This window comes from Crinia signifera, chromosome 8, assembly GCF_055691185.1.
Source record: "Crinia signifera chromosome 8, ASM5569118v1, whole genome shotgun sequence".
In the NCBI taxonomy this organism is placed as follows: domain Eukaryota; kingdom Metazoa; phylum Chordata; class Amphibia; order Anura; family Myobatrachidae; genus Crinia; species Crinia signifera.
The window spans coordinates 153,687,669-153,711,411 of NC_139224.1; the positions used below are offsets into that span (position 1 = coordinate 153,687,669).

At 47.4% G+C, this 23,743-nt stretch overlaps 1 protein-coding gene across 1 annotated transcript; it reads left to right on the forward strand.

Annotated features, from left to right (window-relative positions):
* The first annotated feature begins 6,892 nt into the window (after positions 1 to 6,892).
* On the forward strand, positions 6,893 to 23,453 carry ATP6V0B (ATPase H+ transporting V0 subunit b). The gene is made up of 8 exons (XM_083157446.1): positions 6,893 to 7,106; positions 12,099 to 12,147; positions 16,949 to 17,032; positions 17,785 to 17,862; positions 18,251 to 18,320; positions 19,411 to 19,462; positions 21,472 to 21,662; positions 22,907 to 23,453. Exons 1-8 carry the CDS (start codon positions 7,019 to 7,021, stop codon positions 22,931 to 22,933), a joined length of 639 nt encoding a protein of 212 aa, XP_083013572.1. The 5' UTR covers positions 6,893 to 7,018; the 3' UTR covers positions 22,934 to 23,453.
* Positions 23,454 to 23,743: the final 290 nt, after the last annotated feature.

The following is a 23,743-nucleotide window of genomic DNA, read 5'->3' on the forward strand; positions in this document are numbered from 1 at the left end:
ACCAGCATCTAATATACTGTACAGGCTGTACTTTTTAGAGAGATTTAGATTTGGGTGAGTTATTTTGTTTCTGTGCAGGGTAAATACTGGCTGCTTTATTTCTACACTGCAATATAGATCTCACTTTGAAGTAAAACCCCACCCAAATCTAACTCTCTCTGCACAAGTTACATCTGCCTCACCTGCAGTGCACATGGTTTTGTCCATTTGAGAAGGAATTTGCCTTTGCGATTGAACCAGAATAAGGGCCAATGTGTAAGGGCATTACGGTGTGTCGCATAATGTATAATGGGCATTGCTTCGGGGACCCCATTATAAATTTTGATATGGAGCCCACCAAGTTCTAGTTACAAGCAGGGCTGGTGTAAGGCTTCTCAGCACCCTAGGCAAAACTTCAACTCACTGCCGCAACCCCCCCCCCCCCATACTGCCACCAAAAAACATTTTGCAACCTTTTAATGCATACTTGCCTAACATTCTAGAATGGTAGGGAGTCTCCCAAAAACTGAGTGGTCCACCCAGCCCCCCAGGAAGGTGGGCAAGACCCCTGCTTTCCCTGGAGCACTCTCCCCTTTGCCACTCATGACATAGTACAGGAAGGGAGGGCAGCAACGTAAGGAAGTATGCCTCAAGGGAAAGTATGGATTTGAGGTCTTAGAAGTTCCACAGCCGTCAACTGCATTAAGTACAACAAGGATCGTCACAGACATCATTGATTTTTTGATAGGCAGACTTAGTGCCGCCCCCTAGAACTTGGCGCCAGGGCCGGTGCAAGGCACCGGAGCGCCCCAGGCGAGTCGGGGTGGGGGCGCCCCGGTGCCGGGGGGGGAAGGTTGGTACCTGTGTAAAAAAACTTGCGTCCCCGGCGTCCCTGCTGAGTGCTGGTGCGTGCAGGGGTGTCCGTGCCGCCGGGGGAGCCTGCGGCGCTGTTATTGTGTATAAGCTGGCCGCGGCCGGCGGGGTCCCTACAGTGAATAGAAAATAACTAGCGCTTCCCGCGCGCATAGAGCTAGTTATTTTCTATTCACTGTAGGGACCCCGCCGGCCGCGACAAGCTTATACACAATAACAGCGCCGCAGGTTCCCCCGGCGGCACGGACACCCCTGCACGCACCAGCACTCAGCAGGGACGCCGGGGACGCAAGATTCTTCACAGGTACCACACTGCTGGGGGTGAGGGGCGAACTGCCGCCCTTCAGGTGCCGGTGCCCTAGGCAAATGCCTAGAGCTGCCTAGTGGTGGCGCCGGCCCTGCTTGGCGCCCTAGTCAGCTGCCTAAAGCTGCCTAGTGGTAGAGCCGGCCCTGGTTACAAGCCTGTGTGTTTTACAACATGCATCATTGAAATATAAAAATATTCCAAAATACGGAATAATCCGTTATCCAAAATTCTTCTGATTCCCAGCATTTTGGATAAGGGATACTCAACCTGTAAAAGGAAATATATAGATATAAAAAACATGTGCAGTTCCAGACGTACATTTCCACATGAATTCATGATTATAATCTAGACAAAAATACAAAATTCTATAAACAAATGATTTAATTATAGATATTCACCATTTTGCAGATGACTATAGCTAGAGTACTGTAGCTCTAATAGCTTCTGAACTGAACACAATTGTTTGTTTGAATAGTACAATTATACATAAAAATACAACAGAATTAATTCTAATAACATAATTGATACAAAATACAAAACATAACAAATTGTACCCTAAAAAGAGATCCAGCTGGTATCCTATAGATCAGGAGTTCTCAAACTCGGTCCTCAGGACTCTACACATTTCACGTTTTCCAGGTCACCGGGTGCACTCATTACTCACTGACACATTTTAAAAGCTCCACAGGTGGAGCAAATGATTTCACTTGATTCTGTGCTGAAACCTGCACTGTGTGGGGTCCTGAGGACCAAGTTCGAGAACCTGTACATTTCACTGGAACTTACCATGTTTTCAGGGTTTACAACATTTCGGCCCTTATTCAGATCTGATTGCAGTACAAATTTGTTCTCAAAATGGGCAAAACCATGTGCACTGCAGGTGGGGCAGATGTAACATGTGCAGAAACAGTTAAATTTGGGTGGGGTGTTTTGAAACTGTAATCTAAATTGCAGTGTAAAAATAATGCAGCCAGTATTTACCCTGCACAGAAACAAAATAACTCCCCCAAATCTAACTCTTTCTATATATGTTACATCTGCCCCCCCCCCCCCCTGCAGTGCACATGGTTTTGCCCATTCTGAGAACAAATTTGCACTGCGATCAGATCTGAATAAGGGCCGTGTATGTACTAGTCCCCAGAGTCTTGGTTTCTGATGTGGAGGGTAACGCTAGCCAAACCTGGTGTTACCCTATAAAAGCCTATGGGTTTCTTTCCGCATCGGTGCTGTCAGAGCTATCTGATCAGATCCTTCCCAACATTCCCTGCTGACGCCTAATCACTCTTCATACATACCTACCAACTATCCCACTTATCGCGGGAACGCCACTGTTTTTTGGGACGTTCCCGCATCCCTCCCGCGGGAAGCTGGCGATCTCCAACAAGGTAATACGAAACAAAACGGTCAGTTAGTGAGCGTTCTTACGTTAGAAGGCTTCTCAAGGTTCTATCAAAAGACTAGATGTGCCAATAAAGACAGGTTCTTTCTAGCCGCATCGCCTCGTTCTTTCTAGCCGCATCGTGGAGTTCATATATCTTGTGATGTGTACAAATGTGGGCCCCCATAAAGAACATTCATAAATCTGCACCATTGTTACCAATGTAAATATCTTGCAACAACAAGCATTTAGGCATAGACACACCCATATGTGTAGCTAGACACACCCTTTTAGCAGAGTGTGATATCCCCTCGACTGCATGTGGTGCATCCTACTGTAACCATCTTGGTTCCATGTTCCCCAAATTCAATCTGTCTTGAAATCATGCCACATCAAAATTCACCCTTACCTTACACAAGACACTGCTAGAACTCTAATCCATGCTCTCATCATCTCACGCATTGATAATTGCAATAGCATACCTCCCAACTTCTGGCTTTAGAGAAACGGGACGTTTGCCTGAAAAGGTGGTGTGGCCTCAGAAAAGGGACTGTCCTCATGGGATTACACCTTCAAAGGCCACGCCCCCGTTTTCCATCCCTCGGCAGCGCTGAATAGACGCTATGTGCACAACGTCTATTCTCTTCAGGTTGTGGGCTCTCCCAACTCTCCCCCCCAGCAGATGGAAAATATGGTGGCTCTGGGCAGGACGCGGGAACGTCCCCGAAACCCAGGACGTTCCTCCGGAAAGAGGGGCTGTTGGGAGGTATGCAATTTTCTCCTTATTGGCCTTCCCCATTACAGACGCTCACCACTAAAATCCCTCATGAATGCAGCTGCAAGGCTAATCTTTCTAGCCAGATGTTCATCATCTGCAAAGCTTCTCTGTCAGTCACTTTATTGGTTACTTGTATTCTATCCTATTCAATACAAAATACTTTTACTTACACACAAGGCCATAAACCAAACTACACCAACATACATATCTTCTCTTATCTCCACATATCTTCCAACCCGACCTCTACGCTACTCAAGATCTGCGTCTCTCATCCACACTCATTACTCACTCCCATTCCCGATTGCAGGACTTTCTTTCGGCTGCACCCACTCTGTGGCATGCTCTGCCATGCACAATAAGACTCTCCTCCTCCTACTGTGTGATGTAACGTGAATAAGGGACACCATCGCATTATATAATGTGAATAAAGTTGCAGTACTGTGTGGCATAATTTGAATTGGGGGTACTATTGTGTGGCCATGCCCCTTCCCAGCAAGATCACACCCCTGTTTGGGCTGCACACTGAATGTGTGCACTGTTTCTATTTAAAATATTGCGGGTAGGAGCACCAAAATGATGACTGCTATGATGAGGGTTGATGGTGCTGGGAAAGGGGAGCAGGGTCAGAGACGGAACTTGTGGCAGTGCTAGGGGGCACCAGCCAAAATCTTGCCTAGGGCGTCATTTAGGCTAGGGCCTACTCTGCCACTAGGGGTATATGTAATGGGGCCAAACCTTGACAGGAGTGCATGGCGCATGACAATCACATACCTCTCAGAATCGAGGAGGCAGGAGGAGTGACGCTGCCGAGCGCGACCCTGAAAATGTTGGAGGTGTGGCCTCGTGGGAAGGGGGCCTGTACGCCTGCCGCTCCCACAAGTCCACGCCCCATTTTCGCCGCAGTGGGGCATGAATAGACAGTGCACAACCAGTGGCGTAACTATAGAGGGTGCAGGGGGTGCAGCTGCTACGGGGCCCGGCGGGTTGGGGGGGCCCGAGGACCCAGCAAGCCAAGCCCCCTGCACCCTCTTGAATTTGTTTACTACTGACTACTGCTGACCCGGACAGAGGAGGTGGCGGGCTGCACAGTGCAACGCACGTTACAATGAAGGGGGAGGAGGCCAGTTGATCCAGGCTCTCCCCTCCCCTTTCCTACTCCCTATCTGGTGTTTCTGCCTGATGCCGGGGCTCATGTCACAACCTAGTGACCAGCCCCGGCGTGTAAACTAAATTAAACCTAAACTGCTGCCCGCGCGCGCAGTAGCGCTGTGATGAAACTGATGCGCGTCGACGTGCGACGCTACATCCGCGCAAAGCTAACCCCTGGAGCCCGGGCACGGCAGACAGGAGGCCCGGCACCTGTACACCTGATGTGAGACCTGTCCCCAGAGATCCGGTGGAAGGGGAGGATACCCGGCGCGAGGGGAAGCCATGGAGATCTGATGGGAGACCTGTCCCTGGAGACCCGACACTGCTGGAGGTAAAGGGAAAGTGGATGGGGAGGGAGCAGAGCAAGGTATAAGTGACCCCCCTCTCTCCCTCTCTCACCCCCTCTGCCTCCTTTAATTTACTGGGACAGGGATTGGATTATGGTATGGGATTATGAGATATAAATTGTTGCCACTGTCTCCCCTTCTCTCTCTTTTTTTCCTCTCTCTTTCCCTCTCTTCATCTCCCCTTCTCTTTCCCTCTCCGTTTCCCTCTCTTTCCCTCTCTCTTTCCCTCTCCGTCTCCCCCTCCCTCTATCTTTCCCTCTCTCCATCTCCGTCTCCCTCTCTCTTTTCCTCTCCATCTCCCTCTCTCTTTCCCTCTCTCCCTCTGTCTCCCTCTCTCTTTCCCTCTCAGTCTCCCTCTCTCCCTCTCCCTCTCTTTCCCTCTCTCCCTCCCTCTCTTTCCCTCTCTCTCTCTCTTTACCTTTCTCCCCCTCTCTTTCCCTTTCTCTCCCCCTCCCTCTCCCTTTCCCTCTCTCCATCTCCCCCACTCCCCCTCCGTCTCTCTCTGTCTCTCCCTCCCTCTTTCCCTCTCCCCCTCTGTCTCTTACCCTCTCTCTGTCTCGCCCTCTCCCCCTCCGTCTTTCTCCGTTCCCCCTTTTCTCCATCTCTCTCTCTGTGTCTCCCCTTCTCCCTCTCTTTCCATTTCCCCTTCTCCCTCTCTTTCCATCTCCCCTTCTCCCTCTCTTTCCGTCTCCCCTTCTCCCTCTCTTTCCATATTCCCTTCTCCCTCTTTCCATCTCCCCTTCTCCCTCTCTTTCCGTCTCCCCTTCTCTCACGCTCCCCTGGGTCTTTACCCTCCCCCTCTCTTCTTCCTTTTTCTCAGTCCCATGCACTCTTTTTTTCTCTTGCCCCCTCTTTCTCACTCCCCTCCTTCTCTATGCCCCTAGTCTGTTTTTCCTTATGTCTCTCCTCCCCACCTCCTATCCCCCCCTCAACCTGGCACTACCCCCTTTCTTTTCCTGACACCTTCTCTCTCTCCCTGGGCAGAATGTAATGCCACTAGAATTCGGCAGACGAGCAGGATACCAGCAAATACTTACGAGGTAAAAACCATGCCTTGTGATTGCCTCTATAAAAAGAGTCCGAGTTTGGCCGGCATCCCGCACAGTCGCTGAACTTGGGAGACATTACATTCTACCCCTTGTCTCCCCCCTTACATTCTCTCACTCTCTTGCTCCCCTCTCTCACTGCCATTCTCCCTCACACCTCCCTTTCTATATCTTGCTCCTCACTACAATGCCCCCACCCTAAAGGGGTGTACACATGAGGTGATTCTTACAAGCGATTATAACTACATTGTTAAAATCGCTTGGAAGGTTTCCCTGAATCGCCCCATGTGTACACAGCGGGCGATAGTGATACGCAACCCAGCAGCATCGCTATTGCCCTGCCAAATAGACAGTGCAGGAAAGAATATTTTTGCTTTACTTTGTATATGGCTGCGGCTCCCGGGGCTGGCAGGATGTAGTTAGCCATCTCCCGGGGCTCAGCCAAAATTGCTGAAACAGAGTCCTGTAAAGACATTTTAAGTAGGGGGGGGCCCTGTTCAACATTTTGCTATGGGGCCCACAGAGTCCTAGTTACGCCTCTGTGCACAACGTCTATTCACGGGTGACAGGGGGGTACTCTCAACTGCCACGGAACACTGCCCGCCCGGGGGCGGGATGCGGGAACGTCCCCAAAAAACAGGATGTTCCCGTGGAAAGTGGGACAGTTGGGAGGTATGCAAACATGGATATATTTTTTTAAAGCAGCAATCCTTTACAAGGTATGGATTTTATTTATAAATGATGACTTATAAATGCAGCAAACGATCGCCCGGCATCCTGCACCTCAGGCAAACCCTATTACATATGCCCCCAAGTTTAATAGCGTAAGCTAGGACTTGTATGCCTCTCTCAGGCTGTGTGTGTATTGAATACGGGAAGAGGTGGCACTGTGGAAGAGACCGCAGTCAGAGCTGATCTGCTCCAGGAAAGGCTTTGCCAGAGACAAAAATGGCGCCGGAGAAGACGCAGGCAGCGTGATGACGTTGATAGACGTATGTGCTGCCTGAGGGGGCAGGTCGCAGCGTTACGGTCGGGGAAGGTAGTCACGTGTCCCACAGTCAGGTGATTGGAGAGAGGGCGTCAGCTGACCTGTCCCCGGTATCCGTGCGCTTCTCTCCTCCCGGGTCAGTGTGACATCGAGCGGCCGCACAGAGCATCATCATGTCCTCCGTCAGCTCCACCATGAACGGGCACCTCATGCTGTACACCGGGATCACACTGGCCTTCTGGGCCACCCTCATCATCGTAGGTAAGAGATCCCCCAGTCACCCCAATATCCGGCCAGCTGTCTCCAGTATCCCCACAGCAGTGGTTGGGGGAATGGCTGCTGAGCCACTCTATAGAGAGCAGCCTGGGGGCACTGTTAGACTCCCATAGCTAACAGAGGCTGTTGGGCCCTGATAGCTCGAAGCCTTTGAGTGAGTGTGGCCCCCACAGGAAGCAGCTTATGATAGACTGTTGGGACTCCCCACAGGGTGCAGTCAATAGGGGAGTGTAGGACCCCCACAGGGTACATTCATTCAGGGGTGGTTGTTGGCCTACCCCCCATCTGCAAGGGTGCAGTCATTCAGGGAGTGTGGCCCCCACAGGGCACGTATGGCCCCCAGTATTTCATTGCTTACCTTTATAAGTCTGACATTGCACCCTGTAGGGACTTGGTAAAAACCACAACTGTCCGCACCCCGGAATGCCAGACCCTGCAGCAAACTCTGCCACCCTAGATCTTGTAGTGCACATCCCCATCCTGTGGGTATTCTGTGCCAGCTGTCACCGGCCAGACGTTGGAGAGATTACAGCCTCCCGGTATGGTTCGGACCATTGTTGTCTTTATCTCCATCCCTGGACCATACAGGAATGTTGTAATATTTTCTTCTCTGATGACCGCTATCACGACCCCCCCCCCCCCCCCATTGGTTGCATACCCCCGGATGGCGACACCTTCTACAAGCTTCAAGGTGGAAGAGGTTGTTGCAGGGAGCCAAACATTCCAGTTTTCACCCAATTGCAGCCAAATATGCATTGTTTTGTCAATTTAATATTTGCATTTTTGGTTGGGTTTGTTACTCTGCTTTTGGGGAAGTGATTTCCCGGAAGAGGGAAGTTTGATTATTCAGCTTCACATTTTCCATCCCCAGCTCTGCTGTGCACATCTTGTGCCTAGTTCTTGGAAATAAAGAATGAATAATCTGTGTCCTGTCCTAATTTTTTCCTGAGGTTCCCTCCTTGTACCAACCATTCAGACCATAAGATTTAACCACAGATATAGAGAATACCTTATAAATATTGTTGATGAAATACTGCACTATAAAGTGCTTTTCCTGCTGCCCACTTAATGGAAGACCATCTAATGCCTGTGGCTGGGCATTATCTAACCAGGCATTATTTTTGGCCAATTAAATATGCCTGTACGTTAGACTGTGACTCAGGTCAGATTTCCACCTGGTTGAATGTTTGGTTAAAGTGATAAAAATCATGTAATCTTTGTATGAGCGTTAATTATTGCGAGCAATTTTGCAATAAGGTGTAACCTATAAACCAGATTCCTGATACCAGATTTGCCCAAAACACTGGAGCTGCTCTGTTGGGAGTAAACAGTGTGTGCTCTCAGTGACTGTGATCTGGGCCAGGCTGGTTTCATCAGACTCCCAACTGTCCCAATATATACAGTATGGTTTCCATGCATGAAAAACGATGTTGCTTATATCTAAATAAAGGACAATTGGACAGAATTTCCCAGTTGAAGGTTATTTTTTTAGCACTGATCATAAGCTGTCATTACAGAAAATCCAGACCCCAGCAAATCAAAGGTTGTTTTTGGATCTATCCTCTTTTATTGTTTAATATGTAGTACAGGTTGAGTATCCCTTATCCAAAATGCTCGGGACCAGGAGAATTTTGGATAACGGATTATTCCGTATTTCGGAATATTTTAATATTTCAATGATGTATCTTGAGGTATCTTGCATTTATGTTGTACATATACATCAAACACATGAAATAAACACAAATATATTTTATTTGTGCATAAAACAAGGTTTCAAAACATGAAACAACGTTTGTGTACAATCTCAGGCACTGAATTTTAATTGCTAAGCAATCATTGTCTTGCACATATATAGTGCCAGTTGCATATCATTCCCTCAGTAGTGCTGTTACAGATGTCCCCATAAGTTTTTAGCAAAAAAAAAAGTTTTTTTGTTCACTTCTGGAATAATTTGGATAATGGATATTTGGATACTCAACCTGTATTCTATCATTTAGTATCTGTCCATCACCATACTGGAGTCTGTTGCAGGGATATATAGGACTACATTACACACATGCAGCTTTTTTTAGCAGTCAGGTATTTGGGCATTGCAAGAGTTCATTATATTTCCAAATCGTTGTTTCCACTCTGAACTCTGATTGAGGAACTTATTGTCATTGAGCTCCCTCTGTATGTTTGTCAGGACTTCCTCAAATCTCTGCTCCTGTTACATTATATGTGGTCTGTACAATCTCTCCAATGAGTGCCCTCGGTTTCTCTAGCATCTATCCTCTAGCATCTATCCTATCTCCATATTTTGTATGGTATCTCCATTGCTGATTTGCTCAATAGAGTACCTGAAGTTGGATTCCGCAATGTGTGCATATGTAGGTGTAGAGCAATGTGCTTGTGCTTTTATGCGGAGTTGGACGTACAGCATTCTAAATTTTGTAGCATAAATTGCATAATTTATTTAGCATATGTCCACATAAAACCATATACAAATTCTCTGTAGGTCAGCCGGGTATTGGTCATAAAGTTGACCACAAAAAATTTTTCATGTGTTTTTTTTTTGGTGTCTATCGGCTGTCACATGTTTTGGATAACCAACATCAGTGGTAGCTAACTCCAGGCATCGAGATCTACCAACAGTTCACATTTTTCACACAACCTCGCTGCTGCACTCATTACTCACGAACACATCTTAAAAGATCCACAGGTGGAGCTAATTACTTCACTTGTGATTCTGTGAAGAGACCTGGAAAACATTAACTGTTAGTATCTCCCGAGGACTGGAGTTGGCTACCCCAGGCCAACATGAACCGCACATCTCTAATAAAAATGGTTGCATTACTTGGCGTTCATACAATATGGACTTGAATTAAAGCTGAAAGTCTGCACTTCAGTTGCGTTGCCATTGTTCAATTTCAAATCAGTTGTGGTGGTGTGCAGGGCCAAATCCGAAAGATTGTGTCTGTCCAAGTATATATAAACCTAAACGTATTGTGCACTATTGGTACTTCCGATCTGTATGCTCATCGCATAGTGTGTATGTCCAATCCATTGTTCACTGCTGTAGTTACTTAATGATCACATTTGGGTTTGCTGCTCGTCTAATGGGACCATTCCTTGGCCAATGTGATGTTATGTGCAGCATGTAATGAATGACACATTGTGCTGTTGTGCAGCGGACCGCTTATTGTGTACAGTGTATCATTATATTGCATCATCACGTCAGAAGGTTTCTGTGCCCATCACATTGGAAGGGGTGTATATAGGGTTGCCAATCCCGGAGCATTTTTTTCAATCTCGGAATTCGGGATTGAAAAATGTCTGATCCCGGGATTGGCTTCCCTAATTAAAAAACCCTCCCCGCATATTTACTTACATGTGCGGTGTGGGCGGGTGAGCAGCCGGGAGGCGGGCGGGTGAGCAGTCAGCATCCAGGATTATCCAAATGTCAATCTTGGGAAGCTGGGTACACACCTAGGGTGGCCAATCCCAGGATCGGGAGGATCCCGGGATTTGGCCCCTAAAACGCCGGGATTTCAATCCCGGGATTGGAGTTTCCAATCCCGGGATTAGACTGCGCATGCGCAGTCTAATGCCGGGCAGCGTCTGAGCGTGTGCTCAGATGCTGCCCGGTTTCTCCCTTACCCGGCAGTATGGCTCTGCGCAGCATGACAAGGCCAGAGGTCATGCTGGCGGGCGGGCGATGATGTCATGCTGGACGCGTCTGTGCAGCTGCTTGGCCTGTGCAGCGTGACCTCTGGCCTTGTCATGCTGCGCAGAGCCATACTGCCGGGTAAGGGAGAAACCGGGCAGCATCTGAGCACACGCTCAGACGCTGCCCGGCATTAGACTGCGCATGCGCAGTCTAATCCCGGGATTGGAAACTCCAATCCCGGGATTGAAATCCTGGCATTTTAGGGGCCAAATCCCGGGATCCTCCCAATCCCGGGATTGGCCACCCTAGGTGTGTACCCAGCTTCCCAAGATTGACATTTGGATAATAGTCCGACAACCATACATACTCTGTACATGGAGCACAGATAGTGCATGATGAAACTAGCGGTTCAGAGCCAGAGGTTAAAATGTGCAGTTGGTCACCTGTTTTGCCTTTGTATTAATGCATGGGCATCTGTATCCTGGAAAATACACTTCTGTCCTCTGTCGCCCTTTACTGGTGGAGTCCCAGGCTGACCTGACAATAGCACAGTGGTCAGGGAACTCGGTCCTCATTACCCCACACAGTGCATGTTTTGCTGGTAACCCAGCAGGTGCACAGGTGTACTAATTACTCACAGACACATTTTATAAGGTCCGCAGGTGGAGTTATTTATTTCACTTGTGATTCTGTGAGGAGACCTGCAAAACATGCCCTGCGTGGGGTAATGAGGACCGAGTTCCCTGACCACTGCATTAGCAGGTCGAACGGATTTGGGCACTGGGGGTGCCGGACGTCTCACCGACAGTCGGGATTCCGACAGTCATTACTCCGACGTCGGACTCCCGACTGCTCCCTCGTGGGGGTCCATGACCTACAATAAAATAGGTGGCGAGCGCAGCTCAACACCGTGCCCGCAAGAGGCTTCATTGCGCTCCCCCCGCTATGCAGTCCGGATTCCGACGTCGGAGTAATGACTGTCGGAATCCCGACTGTCGGTGTGTTATACCACACCCGGTCACTGGAGTTCCTGCTATGTACTCCAATGCTCACCCCTGTGTCATGAGGGTCTCTGCCGTTTTTATACATGACCCTGACCAGGCTGGCATGTTTCTTATTGTGTGAAATAATTTGCTACCAATGTTTGGAGTCCTTCATGTACTCGGGTAAGGTCTGTTCCTATCAGCAGTGTACAGTGGTCACTGTCGCAGAGATCTAAGAACATGTTAATAGTTTGCGGCTTATAGTAATAAGTGATGTATACAGGCCATACTCTGTCTGTTATATCTGTGCGGAGAAATCCTATTGATCATGTCTCTATATTCTAGGTACCTGTTACACAATATTCGATCTGGGCTTCCGGTTTGATGTTGCGTGGTAAGTGCTCTTGTTTGACTCTAAAATAACTTTTTTCAATATGTGTAATATTTCTCGCATGTAAACGTTCTGTATATTGGTCTCTGTGGAGTCTCCTGATATTTAGCATATTTGGGTATATGAAGCTTCTCTGCAGCAGTTTGAACCCTCCCTAAAAAAAAAAACCTGCGTTTAGTAGGTTTCCTATGGATTTCTGAAATGAGGAGAGACCCTGCACCATCTGTCACTCTCACCCAATCACTTAGGTTCTGGCTTTTGTGTCAGCCAATCACTTGCAGGGTGGTTTATCCCCTGATCAAACCACGGAACTGTGTTCTATAACTACAATACATTCTCTCAGGATTATAATGTGTCAATATTTCAGCCTAAATTTTATAGAGTCTGATCAAAATAGGTTCTAGTGCAGATGTTTATATATCAGACATATGGGGGGTTATTCAGATGTGGTTAGAGTTTAACCATTGGTACTTTGCATATGCGCAGGACCTCTTCTATGCATGTGTGAAGGGGCCCAGCTGTTTGGAGGATGGGGTGGCATTGGCCTCCGTCTGTGTCACGTTTAGGGACAGGCCATGGATATCTGTGGCTGCATGGAGATTTCCTGGCCTCTGCCACTGGTGGCTGGTACCCGATGAGGAGTTGGTGGCCTCTGCTTTTAATAGATACGGCATTACCGTACAGCGTTGTCACGGCTGCGCCCAAGGAAGCCACTCCAACCACATTTGAATCAGGCCCATATTACACAATGCTTAACAGAAAATATTTGATCAGTCCCTATGACCAAGGTACCGAAACTCTGCCAGGGTGTAGATTTACTAAAAGTCCTAAATATTATTTATATATTTTTTTTTTACAATTTTTTATATTTTTATAATTTTCAGAACAATTAAATTCGATCTTGGTTGACGCTGGGCTTCCAGTGCTAAAACAGGTTTACTAACATTTAAAAATTAATATTAAATAAAAAAAAAAACTATTTTTTTTTAAATCATTTCGAAATCTATAAATGATCAAAAATCAACCTTTTAGTAAATATACACCCAGCTGTTCAGGATATTTATTTATTATCAGTTTCTTATATAGCGCACACATATTCCGCAGCGCTGTACAGAGAATATTTGAACATTCACATCAGTCCCTGCCCCAGTGGAGCTTACAGTCTATATTCCCTACCACATGTACACGCACACACATGGGCCATGGTGGGAATGGAACCCATGACCTCAGCGCTGTGAGGCAGTAATGTAACCATTACAGAGACCCATGTTTGAGCAAAGGTGATTTATTTAGTACTTAAGTCAATGTTATTAAATCATGTGTGTTCACTCATGGATATCATTAAAACATGGCCTGTAATTGTGGCATTTTGGAGCCTCTGACCAATCTCATTGCCCATATACACTAGGGGCAATTTATTTTTGTCCGAATGCAAATAACCTACCAGTTTATATTATGGGAAGAATGCATGAGCCTTCATGGAACTTACCAGGATTTATGCTGTTGTATAATATGGCAGTGTATATAGGACCTGATTGCAGGACAAGTTTGTTCTCAAAATGGGCAAAACCGTGCTGCACTGCAGGTGAGGCAGATGTAACATGTGCAGAGTTAGATTCTCATAAGATTGCTTAGAAAACAGCTTACAAAAACCCTGTGTGTGTATACCCCATAACTTTTACATGTTACATTTGTCCCCCTGTTCTGCACATGGTTTTTGAGAACAAATTTGTCCTGTGATGAGATCTGAATTAGGCCCATATGAAACGTGTTTCTGGGGGAGGAATTAGATGGTCAGAGTGTCTTGAGTGACCTCTCTGGTGACCTGGGGATGACGAATGAAGGAGCCGGCATCTTATTTCCCATTCTCTCTGGATGAAAAGTCGTCTTTACCAAAACAGTCTGTGCCTCTCCCCTGTGTTTGTGGTCACAACAGAGCAGGTTGCTGTGCGGCTGGCTGAGCCCGGTTCCTGTGTGTCTAAATTGGCTGGTACAGGTTCCCCAAGCTGTGACACTGACCCTCAATGCTGGGCACTGTCTGTGTGTAATGGGACATGTGTTTAGTTATAATGAGTATTCCACTATACATACCCCCCCGCTGCCTCTGCCAGCCCCAACCTGACTGAGGGGTCTCCCTGTGTGTAATGTGATGTATGTCTATGTAGTAGTCTGTACATCTCCCCCCTCAATGAGGGCATTGACCAATCCTTTTTTAGCAAAGTTCAAATCTTTTTTTCAAATAAACACGATTCAACCGATGTTTCGGTCCGATAATGGGACCTTAGTAGTAGCAACCAACGTAATTTCCAAGAGACAGCAGCTCCTGCCCTGACAGAAGGGTCTTCTCTTACTGTGTAATGGGATATAATAAATATATAGCAATGAGTACAGGTGCGTTCCTGCAGCAGACATGTGTTGTGGAAGTATAATCCGTTTTGGATAAGATGGACGTGTCTGGCGATTGCCGGGAGAACGTCCGATGGCAGCGTGTACAGTAGATACAGTAAAGCCTGGAGGTGGTGGTGTTATGCTATTGGGCTGGTTTTACAGAACATTCTTAACCCCATTGGGAACCGCTGGGATGAAATTGGAGTGACGGTACATTGTAGGTCGATTTGACCTCCTTGAGTGTCACAGTTGATCGCTGTACCGTAAGGCGGAATGGCAAAACATAACACCGGCTGTTGTCCAGGATCTTGTGGCCAGTTTGCCAAGGTATCTGCAGTGATCACTGCACGTGGTGGTCCTACAAAGTACGGACGTCAATCCCATCTCACTATTTGGTGTCTGTGTACAATCACTTCTGTCTACGTAGTGTACGGGTATTAGTTTTTTAGTTTCTTTTGTAGCGCAGCATATTCTGTTGCTCTTTATAATTTGAGTCAACAGTGATCAGACAGACCTAAAGGTAGGAAGGTTACAATCTATAGGATTATGTGATTTAGATGTGAGGGAACCACTTTCTCCAAACCCGGAGCGTTGTCAGACCAGTATACGCATGAAGACACCCCACCACTGAAATGGTGATTGGTTGAGCTCACAGTGCACCGCAACACTGATTATACTGCGGATATGCTGCTCGGCTCTCCTTGTATGGGTATAATGTGGTTCTATTGCGTCATACTACATTTGATACGCTTCTGCTTATATTTTATAGGGCTGTATCTTATTAGCCCCGAAGACACACACACATGAAGACACCCCACCACTAAAACAGCCTGATATTGCAATTAATCGCAGTATCCAATTTGAGGCAGTCGTTATCTGACAAAAATGGACGTACGATTCTGCAAACACACATGGGATCGGGGATAAATCCACAATCCCATGTGTTATAACAGATCAGGTGGCTACATATCAGGGATTATCATAATACAAAATAAGTGCGGGTATCGGGGGGGGGGAAAGAACACCTGCATCAGGGCTAAATAGGGTACCCCAATAGTGACCTGTCAAGGGAGAATAGACCCTGTCAGTCGGGATCCCCCGTCGGAGCACCGATGTCAGTATACTGATTGTCGGGCAGTCATCCGGCACCCAGACTCTATGTACGCACTATATATGGTGGGACCCGGCTGCCGGGGTGCAGTTCCTCCAGGACACGTGCAGCCCATTGTGTATTGTGAGCGGCTCGTGACACCAGGTTACGCTCTGTGCTGGGGTTAACTATTCCTGGGCAGGGAACCAGCAAATTCCTGTATGATGATGATAATAGTAAAAATAAACGCTCTGATCGCACCTTAGGGAAGATCCACATCCTACATGGACCCACAGCTACACTGCCCTAGATCATGGGGGGAATGACAGCATTTTCTAATGTTTGTATCATTTCTTTTTTTTTTAGCAGAACCTCAAAAAGAAAAAGCGCTGTCAGAAAAGTACAGAGGAAACACACTTGTGCAAATAACGCAATGTGTGTAGTAAACACATAGGTCTGAGAGTGCGTGACACTTAGCAAAGGAGAATCTAGCCGATGTGTAATCGGGAATAGTGGGAGCTCACCGGGGGTGTCACATGACTCAGGAGGGAGAGTCCCAATCAGGAGAGACGTGTATAACTTCACAGGTATACGCGTCCCCTCGCGGGGCTCGCTGCGCTCGCCACGCTTCGGGCTCGGTGGCTCGCTGCGCTCGCCACACTATTCTATTCTCAACTCCACACCGACGTGGATAGTAGGGGAATGAAAAGGTCGGAGGACGCGCGCCGACGCCCCTCGCGGGCTCGCTGCGCTCGCCACGCTTCGGGTTGGCGTCTATCGTGGGGTGGGGTTTACGCCGTTAAATTTGGGGTGGTTGGGAATATTTTACATTGAATCCAATGTAAAATCGGGTCCCAGGGACCCGATTTATATTTCATTCAATCAAAAAATCGGGTCGGTCGCGTCGATCGCATGCGACCAAATCGCATGCGATGCGATCAACGCGATTTTTCCGACACGACCACCCCGATGTAAATCGGGGTGGCCGTGCTAGGAAACAAGTACCAAAATGTGTAACTGAACCGTCTTGGATGTTATCCTGCTCGGACAAGTTTACCGTTAGCTCTCGTGGGATTCCATTTTTCATACCTGTTTTGACAAATACACTTGGCATTCAAAGGGTTAAAGTATGTGATGTTCATTTTTAGGTCTTACCTCTATGCTCATTGGATGTATTCGATGATCCCTATTCCGCTCCAGTCACTGACTCGGTTTGGTTACAGAAGTGGCTTAGCTTTGTTGTGTGGCGATAGTCCTCTGACAGCCTAATATGTGAGACACCCGTTAGGCGTCCTTTAGCCGTATCTAATGCACTTCTCTTTGCAGGTTCCTGACTGAGACATCGCCGTACATGTGGGCCAACCTTGGCATTGGATTGGCCATCTCTCTGTCTGTAGTGGGAGCTGCATGGTGAGTGACGCGGCCTCTCGCATTACTGCACGTCTGTCTGTTACATGAAGCATGCGGTCTGCAGGTTAGAGGTAGAGTCTATTCTTACATCTGTGTGTGAGACGCTATGGGGGTTATTCAGACCCGATCACATGCTGCAAATTCACAGGCTGAGGGATAATCGAATGACCGCGCATGGGCACGGCTCATACACATGTGCGAGGCCATCCTGCAATGGCAACTGGCGGTTTTCTGGGAAAAACAGGCGTGGCCAGGTGTTTTCTGGGAAGTTGTGTGCTGTACACTTCTGCCCCAATCAGCCTGTATCTATCGCAGTCCTGGGCTATGTACACACTGAAGTGTTTGCCAATGGATTTTGCAGCTAGTCGCAGGGCTGCAAAATTGTCAAAAGCTTATTGCAGGCTTGCACAGAGCCGGGACTTCACTCTGGCTTGGGCGAATTAGCAGCTCAGCAATCAGGTCTGAATAAACCCAGTTTGCTGTGCGCATTCTGCCTGTGGTCGTTTCAGGGTACAGAGAATAGTTGGGGGTGAGGGGTGGTGCTGTGCAGGGGATCTGGGAGACATCTATGTTTCGGCCACTTATGTATATCCACCAAACATAAAATGATGGCTATAACTCTCCTCTGCGCCCTGTCCTGTGCCTCTCATGTACTATGGAACAATGTGACCCGCTATTAACCATTTGTGGATCTGCTCATTCACTCAAAACAGAAGGTTATTGTTCTCATTGTGACTTCCGACTTGTTCTAGGGGCATTTACATCACCGGCTCGAGTATCCTGGGGGGCGGAGTGAAAGCTCCACGGATTAAAACCAAGAACTTGGTCAGGTAAGCTGCGATCTCTATTAAAGAATAATATAAAAATAATATACGACCATCGAATAACCTGTTAGTGCACCGCTATCGCCAGGGAGCTGGTTATACCGCAGCTGCTCCTCCCAATCTGTCCCCTGTTAGTGGGGCAGGAACATAGAGACAATACACTGTGTGGGTATTGGGAAGATGCTACTTAATACTGCTTTATATATAGTGCACCTGTCCCAGACTTGTGTAACTTCTGTTCCGGGCCCCTGCGAGGGTGTCAGTGCAGATATATTATGTGTACAGATATTGGTTACATAAGCCCCCCCCCCCCCCTTCCCCCCCAGTTATAGCCCCACCATTAGTTAGGAGAACGTCCTGAGTGTGATCCTCACTATTGATCTTGTTTTCCCAGCATCATTTTCTGCGAGGCCGTGGCGATCTATGGCATCATTATGGCCATTGTAATCAGCAACATGGCCGAGGTAAGGATGTGGGTTTTTTTTTCTGTCCCTATGTATCCCTGTGAGCGGCAGTGTACGTGACCGTGCACACGAGCTGTATGGGATCGGTCCATAGAGTCATTGCATAGTTATGAATAATATTGTAGAAGGCGTCTTATCCAGGTACCGGTGACAGCACTGAGGCACGAGGCTCAATCTCCTACCAAGCTGGCGGGCAGTATTCCTGCTAGTGTTGGCTGACAAGGTGGCTCAGACCCTACTATGTGACCAGATCACTTAGAATAATGTATGAGATCTGAGGTCCAGAGGTCTAGCTGCCTCCACCCAGGAGCGGCCATGTGCAGTATATACATAGCTACTAATATCTATAAGCAAGTACTCCTCCTAATTATTGGACAAATGTGCTCCTTATGCCATAACCCCAATAGCTTTTGGTCTTTCTTACACCAAGACTAATATAAATCAGGGTTGCCGACTTTCTTCTTCTCCTCTCCGGGAGAAGCCCGGAGAGGAGAGATTCAGAAGCCGCTCAGGGGGCGGGGCTTAAGCGTGACATCACTAAGCCCCGCCCCCATGCTGTTAAACCAGCTAATTCAGTGATCTCCGTGGAGGGGGCGGAGCTAAAATGACGCGATTGTGTCATTTTAGCTCCGCCCCCTCCTCTGAGACCCGAGGATTGCGGCATTTTAATGCCGCGATCCGGGGGACAGCGGGGGTCCCCCCTGAATCCGGGAGGGTTGCCCACCCTTCCGGGGGGCCGGGAGGGAGCCCCGATTTTCGGGAGACTCCCGGAAATTCCGGGAGGGTCGGCAACCCTGATATAAATAAGACAAAATATTTATGAGTTTATCAATTTGATGAGTCTTATTTAACACCTAATTAATTATTATATAGTAATATTTTACTGGTCAGAATAATTAAAGAACCCAATTCAAAGTTTGAGACGGTGTGGATACGCCCCATGTAACTGACTTTCTGATAGCGACATTCTTCAGGTATAAAATTGTGTATTTTTTTTTTTTTACTGTAATACAAACTAGGTGTATATCTATATGCTTGTGTCTAATAACACAAAAAGTGTAGAGTCCATAACATCTCTTTTGTGTTTCAGCGGTTTACGGGATCAACTCCGGAGACTATTGGGGTGAAGAACTACCAGGCAGGTCAGTGCACTGTCATGTGTGATCGGAACACGATTTCTCACTCTGGTTTGTTAGTGAGGACAAGGCTGTGTGGGACAGGGGCTGTGCTATGGCGTGAGGAGGGGATTGGGGGCAGTCAGATGCCATAGGCTAAAGTTATATTTTGGAAGGGGCAGTCTCCAGCAGCATAAGAGTATTTTTGCATATATCAAAATGAATGATGATTTAGTGAAGACAGGGCCTGTGTCATGTGAGGAGGGAAATGGAGGAAGCAGGAAGCTTTAAGGCCCCCATACACTATGCAATTTTGGGACGATTTCATCCGATTTCGGCACTTTGTGCCGATAATCGGGTGAAATCGGCCCAAAATCGCAGTTGTTTGACATCTGATCCGATCCGAAGCGCGGTCCCGTGCGCATCGGACCGGATCAGGGAGGTCGGACGGTCAGTACATACGATCACGTCCGACCTCCCTGTATGCATATGCCTGCCACCTGACAGGCATATGCATGCAGACACCGGGGGAGCAGTGGGGCGGGCAGCGGGTCCCTGAGCGCCGGCGAGTGCTGCTGACTGACCTGGCCGGGCAGTGTACTTACACATAGCAGCAGCGGGGACGGGCAGCGCAGTGGCGGCTATTATATTTTTAAAATACTTGTCAAATGACCGGCCGCTCTCTGATTGGCTGAAAGCTCTCCGGCCAATCAGAGAGCGGCCGGTCATTTGACAAGTATTTTAAAAATCTAATAGCCGCCACTACGCGTCCCGTCCCCGCTGCTGCTATGTGTAAGTACACTGCCCGGCCAGGTCAGCAGCGCTCACCGCACCCGCCCCCACCACCGCTGGCTGCCGCTGCCTGCCCCCACTACTCCTCACCGCCCTGCAGCTCCCCGGGGTTTTTTTTTACATGGGATAAATCGCATGCGATTTATCCCATGTAAAAATTGGCACATCAAGTGCCAAATTGTATGTGAGCCTCCCGGGGAGCTGCCGGGCGGCTCGCAGGTAAATTGGGTCCGACTTGTCCCTAGGACAAGTCGGCCTAATGTATGGGGGCCTTTAGACTAAGGGGGTATTTAATCGTCCGCCGCCATTCCCGATGAGGGAAATGGCGGCAGGGCCCTATTCAATGCGGTCTTCCCCGGCAGCATTAAGTAGGGTTCTCAGCAGAATGGGCCTGACTTCACAAGCAGTCAGACACGTTCTGCCGGGAATTGCAAAATCTCGGTTGAGCAGACCAACAACAGGACAGGATCGCGGCTGTCGGGCCAGCCAGACAGTCGTGACCCGACATCGAATACCCCCCTAAGAGTTATATAGTGAAAATAGCAGGGTCTCCCAGCAGCACAGAGCCGTGATGTTGCTGATGTCACTCTTCTCTATATGAAATTGGTCCTACAAGAGACTTCATTGCTGTATACAAAAGGTGTTATCCTGTTGCTGTACAAATGTTTCCGATTATCACATAATTTTAATAACCATTTATTTCATCTTTATTTGCAAGTTTTATAAGTGACTCTACCAAATAAACTGTAGTGCTAACTGAAGAATTACTATTCTATTTAAATACAACAATATTAACCTGCAGAAAACTTTAGTGTCTTGGGATAGATCGAAGAAGTGGGATATGGGGGAGTAAGGAGCTTTATTTAGTCCAATCTGGGTAACATTATTTTAGTCTGTAATCCACACTATTTGGGTCTACATTTTGAGCGGTTAGTGAGGAATGACCTTGAATTCAATGATACTTTTACAGTTTGCATTTTGCTAATTGATCACAAGAGGGCAGCATTGTTCATGACTTGTGTATCCTCTTTATTCCACTATTATTACAACCATTAAGTCTGATCATTCCTGTGTGTTTAATTTTGAGCCGTCAAAGTGAGGAATGACCTTAAATCCGCTACTGCTGCTTTTACGGTCTGCATTCTGCTAAATGATCGCTAGAGGGCAGCATTGTTCGTGAACTGTTTCTCTTTATGCCCCTATTATTACAACAGTTAAGACCCATCATTGCTGTGTGTTTTTAGGGTTCTCGATGTTTGGTGCCGGCCTCACTGTGGGATTCTCAAACCTTTTCTGTGGAATTTGCGTGGGTATCGTTGGCAGCGGTGCGGCACTTGCTGATGCCCAAAATGCCAGCCTCTTTGTTAAGATTCTCATTGTGGAGATATTTGGCAGCGCCATCGGCCTTTTCGGTGTGATCGTGGCAATCCTGCAGGTACGTGTGAACATTGCCAGTCCCATTGTTTCTCCAGACACCTTCGGTCAACTGATGATTTTACTTCTGACCTAGAGCATTAGTGACTGTTTGGGCAGTAAGAGCTTATTACAGTTCACTGATCTTCTTGTGGATGCTGGAATCTATTTAGAAAGCAGTATAGTGACAACGGGGTGTATTCAATATGGCCGGCAAGGGGGTTAAATGGTGGGGGTCGCTAAAAACAAGTGATCCTCGCTGTTTAACACCAGCTCCGGCCACTCACCCTATTCAACACGCCGGGGAAATCTGGATTCCCCCAAACAGAGAGGCTCTCGTGGCTAATGCAGGGAGCCCGCTGCATTTAGCCGCCGAGCCTTGATGTTTTAGAGGCCGCATACGATGTTTGCAACTCACTCCATAAACCTAGCGTGGGGGAAACGGTGTGTGCAGGGGGTCAGTTGAATACTAGCACTACTCACTGTCACAGCTCGCAGAAAGCATTAAATGCACCACAATGACTAGGCCAGTGGTTCCTAAACTGTGTGCCTAGGCACCCTGGGGTGCCTCAGGACACTTGCAGGGGTGCCTTGGGTTGGTGGACCAAGATCAATTCATATTATTTATGGTCAATGTACCAGGCAAAACCAGTGCTTGTGGCTGCCAATCATAATATATGTGGACAAACATGAGCAAATCCTGTCCCTCACCAGATAACTGTGACATATACACACAATGCACTTAATTTAATTATTTTTTTTTTTTTTTCAGAATTTCTCGATAAGACTCATTTGGCCTAGGGGTGCCTTGAAAATATTTTGATGCTCTAGGGCGCCGTGATTCACAAAAGTTTGGGAACCACTGGACTAGGCAGTTGCTTTATCCTAGTTTGAATGCTTATCTTTGGCTTTGTGTCCAGTATAAATCCCTAATTTCGCTGCCAGTCTGGGTTACTGATTGTCTTGAGTCACAGCAGTAATATCCGCAAAAGTTTTGATGTGTTAGAAGGTGGAGCTTATTAATCTTCTATGGCTCCTCCCTTCCGTTATCTAGAATATCAAACACCTTTCTTAGAACTGGTTTGATATGTTGCAGCATATTGCATAACTCCACTATATCCTCTATATAGTGGTACCGGCTCTATCTGTATTTGGCGCATGGCTGACGCTGAGGTTCTAGGTCACCTAGGTGTTGCTGAGCTGTAAGAGGCAGGAAATCTTACCATCCCTATGTTCTTCATACCAACTTTCTTTCTCTTATTCTAGACCTCCAAAGTAAAGATGGGAGACTGAGCGGCTGCAATGTGACCCCCTTATTCCGTCCTCCACATTGGTGACCAGAAGGACACAGACTATTTATTCCATGTGCTCATCTCTGACTTGGTCAGATCAGTTTCCTTCCCCTCCCCCCCCAAGCCTGGTTGTATTTTTATTTGAATCTTCCAACGCGTTCTGTAAAGATGGTGTATATAATAATGTTGCCCTGTTTTAGGATCCTGTGAAAATGATAAAATATATATAATATATACTTATTTGTGGAGGTCTGTTTCCTAAGGTGCTCGAGATGAAGAGCACGATCTTTCCCCCCGCAGACTATTGCAGACATGTGATCATTGCGTACAAGTTAATAATATGCACAGATTTCTGCAGATCCAGCTCCCGAAGACGGAACCGACAGAAGATTTTCATGTGAACCTCTATGACAGTGTTTTAATTATTTGGTGTGACTTGTGTAGCGGATCAACTGCTAAAGTGATTTATCTATGTTCATGTTATTCATGAAACTCATAAATTGATTTAATACCCCGGGTCATCACTGCCTTACTGTGATTGCATTGTCTGTGGCCCTTGGCATCATTTTTGGGGTATTGCACTGTTTTCAGTTGCCTGTGGGGTCTTGGTTAGAACCTACGAAGGTCATGAAGTCCCACGTGTTGCTCTTCAGTCTGCAGATATTTATAGCCCATATCCAGAATCCCCCCTTTCAGAAGAATGGTGGGTGTTGCGATGTTCCTGCATCCTCCGTATTACATAGTCATCCTGTCTGGTGATTTTCTCATTGCATGGTTTCCTTTCTTGCATTGTGTATGTATTGCCCCTGTT